General features: G+C 42.8%; 1 protein-coding gene across 1 annotated transcript in view; it reads right to left on the bottom strand.

Moving 5' to 3' along the window:
• Positions 1–14,145, bottom strand: part of NIPAL2 (NIPA-like domain containing 2) — a gene marked incomplete at its 5' end in the record, with an annotated part of 17,240 nt that overhangs the window by 1,638 nt on the left and 1,457 nt on the right. Inside the window, 4 exons of the mRNA XM_010142352.1 lie at positions 285–348; positions 2,069–2,157; positions 4,514–4,649; positions 8,705–8,801. Of these exons, the coding sequence (XP_010140654.1) occupies positions 285–348; positions 2,069–2,157; positions 4,514–4,649; positions 8,705–8,801 (386 nt within the window). The remainder of the gene's footprint in view (positions 1–284; positions 349–2,068; positions 2,158–4,513; positions 4,650–8,704; positions 8,802–14,145) is intronic.

Raw genomic sequence — 14,145 nt, forward strand, 5'->3', positions numbered from 1 at the left:
CCTGCTAGAGGAGCACATGCTGCTGGTTTTTCATTCCATCATGAGATTAGTAGTTCCTAAGTGTCTCACGTTTTTACACATTTGGATTCAAAACCAGGCCTCCAAACTCCCAAAGCACAGACATCAATCTTTCCTTTAATGTTTTTTTTTCCTACTGTAATAGCTATTCCATAATACTTTAATAACAAGATGGGTTTCTTCTTACTGAGAGAAGAAGGGATCCCACAAGGCAGTGCTGTTTCAGTACAAACATCAGTGCAGATTTTAGGCCGATATACACTTACCCGAACAGAAACATGAACACACTCAGCAAAGCTGCACTCTGGAATTCCTGATAAAATATGACCCCTGGAATGTGACAGAAACAAGAATTGCAGATCTTGACTGGCTTCCAAGTGATATGAATTACAGCTGGGAGGGTCAGGAGCAGTGTCATGCTCAAACAGAGCAAAAAAATCCCAAATAAGGTATTAATACATATTGTGGTAGTTCACTTTATGTGCCCATATTCCATTATCTAGGCTTTTTCAAGATACTGCATGGGACTGGAGAAAGTTTAGTCTATCAGCTTGCACGTGCTCTGTTAGTAACTGCACAGATGGAGGCTTTTTTTGCACTGTCAGCAACATTTTTATGCAGGTCAAACTCAAGGTCTTATTCACAAGCAAAGTCATACCCATATAGCTAACAGGTTCTTCATGGATTTAGTTAAGCCACTCCAACAGATCATGTGGACATCTTAACTCCATCTGGGAACAGGTTTTCAATAACTAGCTGTGTCCCTGATGTTTACACCAAGTTAAGGGCTCCAACAGCCAAGTTTGACAAATCTTGCTGTCTGAAGGGATCACAAGCTCTTTCTGGTCACCCCTCTTTCGGGAATTAACACCTCTGCAGTGGAGGTGACAGAACCAGATGTGTATCTGGATCTAAGCTACCCCAATTCACACCCAAGTCTATTAGCTTTAAACCACTGACGAGCATTGCTTAGAAATGCCAGGGTGTGAACGAGCAGAGCTGAAATGTGACAGTGTCTTCAGAGGCTGTAACTGGGGATGGGGGAATCATGAGATGAGGTACCTTCTATGAACAATGCAGCAAGATTCAGCAGAGGTTATTCTTCTAATCCCTACGCTGGTTTAACTAACCTGGTGCAAATGCATGAGTATCCAGTCTCAAAGCTATTAAGCCATTCCTGAATAGGTACTTGATCTTATAAGGAGGCACAAGGCCAAATTCCCCATATGGCCACAAGAATGCAACCCCCTTTTGGCACAAGAGTCTTCTCAGTAACAAAGTATAGGTCTCTTCTAACACAGGTGCTGAGGCAATCTCTGCGTGAAGCTAACTCCCCTTCTCATTAATGGCAGCTCTGCATGAGAAACTCCTGCACAGCAATGACAGAAAAGCCCCCAGTGTGTGTTAAAATGAGTCATAAATGTTCTAACAACATGATCATTTTGGCTCGTTGCTGATACAGCATCTTAGTCGTCCTCCCTGCTCATGTTCTTACTCCATGCACCATTTCCAAGATTTGCAGTCCCTCTTTAACAACACTGAGTTCAAAGTTCTCACACAGAATAAAATGTTAAATGCTTAAAAAGTCTTTGGAGTCATTTTATTTCCTTCACTTAACCTAGAATTCCACCTTCTGAAATGGAATATACACTAACTACTATGAAACACAGCTGGATGTCATTTGAGTAGTTTGCCAGGCTGTTAAAATTACTCTACCAGTTCAGATATGGGGAGGCTGGTGTGCACGTGGTAAATGCATTTACTGGATGTCAGGATGGGGCTAGGATAAATGCAGGTACTTCTAGTAAGCCAGCAAGGCACAGTAAACAGTACATACCATTTCTGGAAATGATTGAATATGTTAATTTTCATTTAGCTTCAAAACTTGTGACCTTATTAACTTTTCAGAGCTTAAACACCTGTCACGTAGGAAAAATTTCTTTCTGTGAAGACAAACATGACTGGTTTGTGTTCCTGTTCACAGGCAGCAATTCTTGAAAACCTGACATTTAGAAAATCATTCTGTAGAGGCAGAAGGACAGAAACAAACCTGAAATGATGGCACTGGTGGTGAAGAACATGAAATTAACGGGCACAACAGTTGTAGCTTCATACAGATGCATTGCCTGATCCAAGAACCTGGAAGACAAGTGTTATTGCACCTTACACATACGGAGGGTTCATTGCGCTTTAGATCATGTTAAGCCACTTTATATCAGTTTAAGAGTAAGTGTGATCATCTCTTGTTACAATAAGAAGTAGCCCTGAACAGATGTGTATGTGTATTGAATTTACCTTCTGGTTTTGACTATGCAGAGTACAAACAAATAGGCAAAAGCAAGAAGGTTGGCATGGATTCTTCTGGCCATTGGCTGTCATTGGAAAAATGTCTGATGCAGATAAGGGAGAAATGCTAGGATATTGCTGCTTATGATCTGCATTGGTTCTTGGAAGCAGTGCTGCCTGCAAGCAGCCAGGGACAAGTTGCTCTAATTTAAACAGGTTGTGTAAGGGTGTAAGCAGCTCAGACACGACCATGTGAGTTCTCGAAGGAACTATTTCACTTTGCTGAAGTCCACATTGCTGTTACTGCTCAATCCAACTTGGCTAAAACACATATTTGTATGTTTATCCATGCAATCACACCCCAGACACACTGTGTCCTGCTGGCAAAGTCCAGGAAGGTGGCTCCAACCCTGTGCTCTTTGCGTTGGAAACTCTTTGCTGTGCTCCTCAGAAAGGCAACACAAACCCTCACTAGAATAATTAGCGAGGGTGTGCAGGACCACAGGAGCATACACTGCACACAAGCCTGCAGTACGAAGACATTGGCCTTGCACAGTCTGCATCAGCAGATGATTAAGTAACCCACTTGCACAGAGATCACAGCTATCAGCATTTACCCACACACAGAAGAATCATGAGCGTGAACTCTCTGATGCACCACCACATACTCTGTTACGTGAAAAGTGCATTTCAGAACAAAAAAGAAAATTCAGGAGGCTGCAGAGTGTATTCAAAGCCTATAAAAAGAAGTACACTTAAATGTTTCACTGGTACAGTACATGTACACAGTAAAAATCCAAGCTTGGATCTGTTTTAACCATTAAAGTAATTGCATGGTTATTTTAGCAACTGTTGAACAGTCTCCATGGTGCTTTAAAAATAAAGAAATCCTACATATCCACAGGATAGTCAGGATTTTGAAGTCGTTGAAAACACCTCATTATTTTCTCCCATTTGCAACAAACTTGGTCACAGGGACTAAAACAGTAATACCAAGGCCCAGCATTGAATCCAGGAGGATGTTCCGTCTAGCACAGGCTGTTCTGAGCTAACACACAACAATCAAATAAAATAAGAAAGGAAACAAATACAATGAAAAATGTAGACTGACAACGCTGTCTCCATTAGAAAATGTGTCCAAGAGAGATGAGAGAAAGAGGCACTGAGCTCAGAGAATGAAATAGACTCATCTCACTTCTGTTTTAATTTTGACCCAGCAAAAGAAGGAAAGAAGCAAATGGCAAGAAGGAGAAGCGAATTCAGCAGCTTCCTGTTTACCAAGCTTTTATTTCCTATTTTAAATGCCCTGAGCTGTTCTCCCAGAGAAGACAAGCTGGATGTAAATTACTCTATAATCTGTTACAGGGGAGTTCCTGAGTCAGCCATGGAGAGTCACTGCATAATAACTCATGGGCTTTCTGATTCCGCATGGGAATAGTATGTTCTGCCACAAGAAAGCTGGGTTGGCTCTTCTACCGGAAAATAATCATGCAAGTAAACATTCAGACTCACGCTGAAGCAGTGTAGATGAGATTACTGAATGATGCTATCAGCACCTGAAGCAGAGGGACCTGCATAAAAGGAAAGGGCTCTGTTCAGCTGCAAGCCCTATTTTACCATGCTGCCACACCCAGCAATGTGCAAAGGCAGCATAAAACAGTCACTTAACAGGCCAGAGGGTAGTGAAGAAAACTTTTCTGTCCCCTGCACACCAAAAGTTAACTATTTCCTAAAAAGGTACAGACATACAGGGCAGCAAAAAGCAACATGCAGATTTAACAGAGGCAGGGAAAAAGTTGGGATAAACTCTGTTCTTCAGTTTGACTAGTGACATAAGCTGGGGAAAAGAGATGCATAATAAGGACAATCATGGCCATTTGATTATTTAGCAATGAAGGTTTCTAAAAGTAACTCCCCCAAATTTGCATAAACATAAGTTTAATGAGTTCAAGACCTGTGCCAAAACTAAAAGCAAATTTGGGAAGACCTTGTATAATGAGAGGAGGCAGCATCTATAACAATCATGAGCTGAGAAACAAAGCCCAAATAAACAATGCAATCAGCCGTAGGCAGTTCATGCATCTGTCAAAACTCTGCCAGGAATTTCTTGCCTTTAAGTGCAACCTGTGTCTGGAGTCGATATCAGTACCAAATACAACTAATAGATAAAATGAGAGACAGGTTAGGACGTAAGTAGAATCTCACTTACTTGACTTGGAAAGCAGAAGAGATTGCCATTAAAACAATCATGATATAGAAAACAGGATAAGTTAGCTGCATTTTCCCCTTCACAGAGAGTGTTACCATGCTGGCCACGGCTTTTACAGCAATGACGGTCAGAGATGCTGAAAGGGAAAGTGAGAGATTAGTAGGGCAGGATTCACAGCAGTGACCTCAGAGAATCAGTGATGGAGGACAAGATGCCAGGTCAGAGCCACAGGTCTGATCACCTAAAAAGACATTATTTGGGCACCTAAAACCAAGTGTCTGATTTTATAATTGCTTGCTAAGCTACTGCTGGAACTTGGAGTGGCCTTATCTCAGTGTATGCTTGTGTTTTGCTTTTAAGTTCTAGTAGCACTGAGGTCTGCAATCCTGCATCTACCCAAAGTTTCCACATTTTCAACCAAGCAGCTGAGGCCAGAATCAGATAAAATCTTACAAGATAGGATGAGGGGGAGAGAGATAGAGAGAGGGACAGGCTGTTAAGAGTGTGGAAAGAACTGGATGCATTTCCCACTGCTAGGCATGTGCCCTAAACACTGGACCACCAGACAGAGATGGTACAACAGCCTCCACATCTTCCCGGCATAGTTTATTTAGCACTGACTGCTAATTTGGAGCCCATGTTGCATTACTGAGGAAAGGTCTCAGAGGTCTTGTTATCTGTTCAAAGCAGCTGGGACACCTCCTAATAGCAGCCTAAAATAACGCCTCACTCTCAGGACTTCTCTACTAAGACAGGAGCTGGCCAGAGCTGGCCAAAGCTCGCCAAAGCTGATTTCTGGGATGACGTCCCAAAGCACCTAAGTCTCCCCATAGCTTAGCTACAGAGAGCAGACAACCAATACAGAGATCTGTATTTCGTTACAGGGGCCAGGCTCTTCAGACCATTTACTGGATTTAGCCCATAGAAGGGTGTTTTCAATCCATTTAGTCACTGTCATTGCATCACCACAAACAAATCTCAGACAGCAAGCAACGGTTTTAATACTTGTTGCCAGTTCAGAGGATTCTTGCCATACACATGTTTTAGCAAAGGGGCTGACAGCTCATCTAAGAGTTACTTCAGATTTCCTTTTGGAGTGTACTCTTCGTTTGTTGAAGCTAACCCAAGCAGGCTGTGATTACTGCAAATAATCTGTAACAAATTCAAAAGAAACTAAAAATTATAAGAAGAGTCAGGGTGCAGAGATGACCTTTGAAGAAAGGTAATTAATTGTCAGGAACACTGTCCCCCAGCTGGGATCCAGTTCCACCCTCTTCCAGAGCTGAGGAGTGTTGGATTTCCGTGGTCTGATTCATCCTCCCGTAACTGCAAAATTCACATTGGCGAGGAAAGCTGCACTGCGAGCTAGTTCAGGCCAAGGGCTGGGAGAAAAGGTGGGGGAAGAAGAATGAATTCAAGTCTGTGGTTTTGATTGCAAGCATTTTTCTTATAGCAAGTCCAAAAGTTCAGGGGGAGTTTAAGAGTCACACGTATCTTGTGATGGTCCTGATTGCTACCATGACATTCACTGTTTTCTTGACAACCTTCCCACCAAGTACTTTACTTCTTGCTCTGTAATGGAAATAGGTGGAGAGCAAAAAAATGCACTCGAACACCACAAGTAGTCTATGTAAAAATTGAGATTTGCATGCTAACGTGAGGGAGTTGTTATTTTAAACAAACGCTCACAGGTAAAAATCAACAGTTTGAACTGTCCAGCTAAGGGTGAAGATTGCTGAAAAAAATGTTTCTAATGAAAGGAGAGTTTCCATTCCTTATAATTTTAACAAAAGACATAAGAAAGCATCAGGGGATTGTGCTTTTTTAGTTTGGTCAGTAGAATCATATTTTTAGTTAAAGTAGCCCTGGAATAAGTTTCAAAACCTAGGAAATGGTTTTCCTATCTCTGACAGAATGACCTCCCCCAAGGCTAGTGTGACAAATGATGTCACCTTCCAGCTGTTAGGGCAGGAAACTCAGAAATCCCACTTTAATGTGAAATATTTTCCCCAAAACATATGATAACTCCCAGTATATACATGAGGTAAGATAATTCTCACCAAATAAACTTGTGGAGTTATGCTAAGCAAAATGTTTGCAGACTTTATGGTCACTTCTGTATTTTCTTCATAACAAAAGTAGCTCTCATATCCAGTGAAACACATAAGCTGCCAACTCTTTAAAGAAACCTTTCTACATTTGATTTACATCTGTATGAACCTCCCACCAGGAAAGTATCTGAGCAGATATGAGAAAAGGCAGAAAGCCCCTTCAATGAGCTGCCACCAGATCGCAAGCCTCATCTACCCCTCCTGCAGCCAGGACCCTCCGAAGGCAGCGCACATCAGATGGCTGGAAGCAAAGCTGCTGGGCCCTCTCTCAGCTCCCCCGTCACTTTGCTCAGCAGAAAGGTCAGACACAAAGCAGAAGGCTCCAGGCGTAGCTTTGTGGGGACTGCCAGGCACCAGGACAGCTGCGGGAACTGGAGCCAGCCACAGTTCTGAGTTTCCTGCTCAAGGGAAATGTCCGTATTTCAGAAGTTCCCATGAATCAGGAATTTTTTGTGACTTTTTCAAAAGAGCGGCAATAATGACACGTTTTTCCTCAAGCTGCCTATGCTCACCAAAACCTCGTCAGCCACCAGCTGAAATTGTATGTTTGGTTGATTGCAGCCTGACCACTAAACTGCAGTTAGTGCCTGCTAGGGCATGGGTTTGCAGCTCTGCTGCTGTTCAGCAGCTCCACATGTCCCTTTGGCACTGCTGGCATCAGGGCTGGCATGCTCCATAGCAAAATAAGCACACAGGGTTACGCAGCCCAAGAGCCCAGGTGTCCTGGAGCCGTGTGTTGACCTTGCTTAAAGCAGCTATCTGGGCCTGCCCAGAACTGCAGCAGTTAAGTGTGGAAGCCCATTTGGGGATCTTCAGGCTTCCAGCTATGTCTGCTTATTGCTTAGGAGCATGCAGTGCTTCACACTCCTCATGGCAGGGCTGGAAGCTGCAGAGGAGCTCAGGTGAGCGCTGCCAAAGCTCCTAGGCTCTGTGCTAGCAGTTGGGGGATGGCTGGACTCATGCTTCACTCCTCCAAACAGAGGGCCGTTGAACTCAGTTGAACCTAAGGCTTTTGAGGCTCTTCCATCTCTGCCTCATGCAGGGAGCATGGAAATCCTTCAAGCTTCTGCAGAGCCTCAGATCCTTATGTTCCTAGTGCTGGGAAACTTCCATGTGGCAAAACATGCATCTGAAATTCTGAGCTTTTTAGCTGGGTGAGAAACCATTCAGGGATCTGAGGGAAGGCAGTTAATAACTCTGTGAGGTATTTTCACATTCTGTCAAATCCAAATTGTCTAAGTGGCAAAATTTAGTGAAATTTTGTTTTATCGAAACACTCATGACCAGCTCCATTAAAAATGCATTTATAAGACTTGGCAGGCTGATACATGTGCTCACTGAACTCAGTGAAAATACAACCATTGACTTCAATGGCACCGTTCAAGCACCTTTCACTTCAACCAAAGAAATGTGGCGTCCTATCGGGGTTTCATGCAGAACTGACAGGACAAGGATGGGAGAAGACACGAGGTGGTGACAAATTCCGTGCAAGCTTTAAAGACAACCTCTTGTCATTCTAAATACTGGTTCAAGTTTAACTTTATTGAAAGCTGCCTGATAAATGATCTCCTTTGTTTCCTTGGGTATGGCCTGTGGCAATATCAATTTGAAGGCAAACTTCAGTGGCTCACTGAGTTCTTGTTATGCTTCTGGAAAGGTGATAAAGCATGAAATGTTGCATATGCAACAAGGCATATATAATTAATTCAAAGAAAAGCTCCCGTACAGTCACAGCATATTGCTGCATTTGTTTACAGAGTGCTTACCTGGTCCTAAGCTGCCCTGATTTTCACAGCTAGTCTGCTCTCCAAAACAAAGTTTCAAACAGTCAGCTAAAAGTGCTAAAGTGTTATTTTAAAAAAGTTTCAGAATACCATTGCACACAGCATATTAATTTCAGGAAACCTGTGAAAACAAATAGGCTCAGCAAATAAGCATAGAAACTATGTTTTATAATCAGCTTTTCAGAAAGAGACCACAGTGAGAACCACGTGCCTAATCTAAACTGGCTGGAGAGACTGAGTGACAAGGAATTATCAAGTAACAGACAGGAACATTAAAGTGAGTAATATTTTCTTACCTAGTAGTGCTACCATCACTAACAAAACCGCGATGTGCCTCACAGCCTTTCTTTTGTAAAAATAGAGGAGAATGCAGAATAATATAATTTCCAAGATCTGAAAATAAAAGGGAAGTTAGAGCTGTGAAACTACGTAATAAATGCTTCAAAGTCTTTGAGATGTCACATTCATTTTCTCTGCTCTAACAGTTCAAAGGAGAATTACTTTTTTGAGCAACTTCTGCTATAAACTAACCTTATTGCCATTTGACTGAGCTATCGAACAATTCTTGTCGTTTATCTTTCCTATTATAGCAAAAGTCAAAATTCGAGCATTTCTTATTTCTTTAGTTTTTCTTTTTGCACTTCTAGCTATATTTTGTCACTGGTAACATTGAGAAGACTTTTTTAATATTTCAGAAAAGATACCCATGTTTATTGCTAATAATTCTTGCAGGCACTCTCTTTATAATTCCTATGGAGTAAAGCATTTACCTGAAGGAACAGCAGTCTCTCCTTCTAGCTGTGGTATTCCTAGTGTCAGTCTTTGTGACTCGCAAGCTTATTTTTGGTATCCTCTTTGCCCTTCTCCCCGGCTACACTAAAAAAATTCCCCCGAAACACTGCCTTTTGTTCAAACTTTCTGCCTTACATCGTAAAGAGGAAAACATTTATTTCATGTGGTGATTCTCAAATCTGGTATCTGTCAGGAACTTACCTGGAAAAGCTCAAAGACACACTAGCAGAGCACACTGCAGAACATTTGCAGCTGCTGAATCAGCTTTACCCACATTGTGCATGGTCCAAACTCGCTCCTTCAATAATATCTGACAGCGGAGTGACAGACAGTTGAATTTACTGACTTGATGTTGAACTGTTTCTTTGCAGATTCCCTTAGTAACTCTTGCCTTTTGCCATCTCAAACTTGTGGGTATTCTCCCTCCTACTCATATCGCCCAAACACCCCTCTATGTCTACAGAAAACAGCAAGTGCAAGAGCCAAATAGCTTCTGTGAAGCACAGCAGACTTACGAAAATAGGGATGATGGACCTCCGCTCTGAGAGGTTCTCAGCCGCCTGGTAGCCTTACAGACAGCATGAAGAAAGAGAAGTTTGTTTATGCATGTTGGAAAGTAATCAAATGGGGGAGATAAAAAAAAAAAAGAGATTATCATCATCACCTAATCTGGTTACTGCCAATTTTTGCCAACAAAACAAGTCATAGAAAAACTTCATGTCTATCTCTGATTTTGTCACCAGCATACTATTTATGTTTAATAATGCCACTCCACTCTTAAATCAACAGCTGCCACAAGGCAGCACTAGACTCAAAAATACCCGGGTGTTGCGCTGGTGAAATTTCCAAAGAAGCGACTGAACAGTTAGTAGCAGCGGTTATATAATGTGACATAGCCAGTTTCTCATTTCGGAGAGTGACTGCAGCAGAAAAGCAGTCATCAGCTACATTCAGTTCCTAAAACTCACACCTCCCCCAGTTTAGTAGTGTTCAAAAATATGAACAGAACCTAATTATGCTTTAATTCTCTTTTTATTTACCTTCACACTGATTTCTTGTTCACAAAGACAACCGAGAGACAATTGTATTTCAGAACATTAAAAACACAAATTTGGAATTTATACTGCTTTTCTTTAAAAAGCATCAAGTATTTATCACAAGGTTAAAAGAAAAAAGCAAAGTGGGTTGGATTTTTTGGTAAAATGTGTTGAATATAATGAAGTATTTTGCTGTTGGTTAAAAAAACCAGCCTTCCTGGACTAATCCATGTTTAATAATCTTTGTAACCATCCGCAGAATATTTGCACCTAAAGGTGAAAGCTGGGCCACCAGCTGGTAGAAAAGAGCTTTTTGTCTCAGTCTCACAGTAGGTAACTTGGGAAGCCTTCCAGGTTTATTCAACGCTGTAACACTGAGTATGTCTAAACCAGGAACCAAGGCAGAAGTCATGTTCAGAGCTGCAGACATGTGAGCTCATCTTGGCCTCCCTGTGGAAAACTATGACAGGATTTTGAGGGAACTCGAGAGGAGAAGTAAAGGTAGCTGCTTCGCTCATCAAGGCATTGGCAAGCATGTCTTAGGGTCGGAGGGGAACATTGCATTATGAGGCTGCAGCTCAATAGCCTCCAAATAGCTTCAGGCACTCTTTTGACAGTGAACAATTGCTAACAGAACAGAAGAAAGCTGTACTAAATAAATATTCCCCACCTGGAAACGTTCCAGAGATATCCCAGGTATCCTCTTCCATGACATGCCAGTTCAGGACTGGCACACAGGATGGTGTGCCTGGGATGGGGCTGTGGCACCAGGTGACACAGCACTGTGTGATCTGCTTCTCCCCTCCAGTGCAAACCTGAGCACGCATCACCTCTCTCAGACCCTTGTCCTGGTTGCCACAGAGTGTGCAGAAACCCATGAGACAGCCCTGATGTAGGCGGCCAGCTACGTCTCAGGTACTGATTCATTTTATAACCTTTAGACAACTTTACTCACCATGCCAACAGAGGGAAGCGCCATCATCTTCCCTGTCACTTAGGTCACCAGCTCTGTCATTCCGCTCCGTGGTGGTGTTCCACCTTACTCTGACCTCCAGAGTGGCAGGTAGTGCCAAGCACCACCAACTTTGAGTAAACAGGATCATTGTTGTCCACCAGCCCTCTGTTCGTCCTCAACCTGTTATCAGCTCTTCTCTTGCTAAAGCTGCTATAAAAATCCACTGTGATGTCCTTTTGTTTAAAAGCTAACAAAGGCACCAAGAAGACTCATTTCTAAAAGGAAAGAGCCAATCAAAACCATCAAAAGGACACAAAAGAGTCTCTGATAGCAGCTCTGCTAGGGGTGCATAGGTCTGTATGCTCAGCTGCATTTTCTTCCTCTACTTCCCCCTTGGGAAGCCCCAAGAGCAGCAGTGGTGTAGGGCCAGAGATGGCAGTCCTGTGGCTGAACGTGGGGAGAATTCAGGCTGATGTTTGTTTTTCAGGGTTGTTATTTAAGTATACTCAGCTCTGTCAAGTGTCACACAGGAAGCATGAAATTCAAACAATTAGTTCTCGCCTCATGCTACCCAGTAGCCAAACTATTCTTCTATGGTTCTCTGACACTCAATGACCCACCAACAGGTCACCTTTAATCACAAGGCAAAGGAGAGGTCATAACATTGAGTTATGCTGCAAGCAGAGCGCATGACTCCTAATAGGACCTCACACAGACAGGGAGCCTCCTGGGGTGTCCTGGCTGTTGCCTACAATTGTCTCCTGAGAGTTACCCAAAATAGCATTTGTTCTTATAGTTGATAGCTGTGGTAGTGTTAAATACAAAGTCCAGGAGTGGGAAGTGAGGAGATTATATCAGCTTCACATATTCTCCTTAGAGGAATTGAAGGAACTCGACCTGCTTAAAATCATTTTTGCTATTATAACTAATCTCTTCTGAAGTCTCCTCAAGCCCTCATCTCATCAACTTTTTTTTAATAATCGTCATGTTTTCCATGTTTCTAAGCATTACCAGAAGACGCCATAACAAAATACCACATTGTCTCAACTCTTTTTTTGGGATATACAGCAACATAAGCATCAATGAACCAGGAGGGTCTTCTAGGAGCTTTGACAGAAAAGCAGAAATGCTTTGAACCTGAAGTTACAGAAATTAAATATTAACAGCCCAGTACTCGCTACAGATCTGTTTAGGGAAACCTAAGATCCTCATCTATAATTGATGTCTTCTGTAGTGACTCAAACTGCATTTAAGCAAAGGAGAAAAAAAACAAGCTAGGACAGTCAGCCTTGCTTGGATGTGATTATGCTGCTGCAAAGTCTCCTAGAATCATAGAATCAATCACAGAATGCTTTCACTTGGAAGGGACCTTCAAAGATCATCTAGTCCGACCTGCCCTGCAGTGAACATCTGCAACTAGATGAGTTTGCCTGGAGAGAGCCCCATGCAACCTGACCTTGAATGTTTCTGGGTATGGGACACCTACCTCCTCTCTGGGCAGCACAATCCAGTGTTTCATCACCTTCAGTGTAAAAAATTTCTTCCTTATATCTAGTCTAAATCTCCCCCCTTTTTGTTTAAGACCATCACCCCTTGTTCTGTCACAACAGGCCTTGTTAAAAAGACTGTTCCCATCTTTCTTCTAAGTCTCCTTCAAGTACTGGAAGACTGCAAGAAGGTCTCCCTGGAACCTTCTCCAGGCTGAACAACCCCAACTCTCTCAGCTTGTCCTCACAGCAGAGGTGCTTTATCCGTCTGATCGTTTTTGTGGCCCTTCTCTAGCCCCACTCCAGGGTCCATGTCCTTCCTGTGCTGAGGACTCCAGAGCTGGACACAGTGCTCCAGGTGAGGCCTCACCAGAGCAGAATAGAGTGTCATGATCACCTCCCTCAACCTGCTGGCCATGCTTCTTTTGGTGCAGCCCAGGATACAGTTGGCTTTCTGAGCTGCGAGCACATATTGTTGACTCACGTCGAGCCTTTCATCCACCAGTACCCCCAAGTCCTTCTCGGTAGGACTGCTCTCAATCACCCCTGCAGATATGGAAGGTGACTTCAAGTTGTCTCTGTGGGAACTATAGGCTATTTCTGCAGAACTCCTCTGTTGCTGCATGGGGATGGTTTGTCACCCACACAGAACATTTTGTACCATTGAGGCTTTGTATTTCTCAGCAGACCACACTTCAGGGCTACTTTTAGAAAGACTGCTGGACTGTAATATACTGCTTACTGTCTCCTCACTATATATTTATACTGGAAACTCCGCAACTTCTGTTGCACTTCTTTGTATCTCAGAAACCAACCTGTGCTAGGCATTTTACAAACAACTATGAAGAGCTAGTTTCCTGCCCAAAGAGAATGTTTACAACAGGGTTTGCTTGAACTTCCAACAGCATACCTGGATAATCAGGCTGGTATCTCAGAGTTTTTTGTGGAGCCTTTCACTCCTCCCTCTTGTTTGTACAGAGGAAGCTCAAAACAGATGAATCCAGAGAGCAGAAGGAACAACTAAAGCTTGATATGTTGCTGAGTCAACAAGAGTTGCTGTGTGTTTGCTCCATCCTTCCCTGTAGCCCATATTGTACATGTAGAATTGGACGCTGGCTGAGGCAGGGAAAAGAGAGACGAGGAGGAAGAGAATCCAGGGGTTTCCTACCAGTTCTTAAAAAAGAACACAACACAGTCTTCCTGGGCCTTCAACTGTGTTCTTATTAACTTTTTCTGAAACAAAGTAAAATATACCTTTTCCAGCAACCTCCTGTTTTTAAGAGAACGTGAACAGCATATGGCACAGAAATTTCTGGTGCTGCAGAGTGTAGATGCAGAGTTTTCTCCCTCCACCACCTCTACACAAATGGGGGAGTCAGCAATTTAAAATCAGTGCCTGAAATGCTGGGCTGTTTTAGTATCTATAGGAGGAACGGCGTGCTAGAGGGAAATAGTCAGAGGGAAAG

Source organism: Buceros rhinoceros, unplaced genomic scaffold (assembly GCF_000710305.1).
Source record: "Buceros rhinoceros silvestris isolate BGI_N320 unplaced genomic scaffold, ASM71030v1 scaffold11108, whole genome shotgun sequence".
In the NCBI taxonomy this organism is placed as follows: Eukaryota; Metazoa; Chordata; class Aves; order Bucerotiformes; family Bucerotidae; genus Buceros; species Buceros rhinoceros.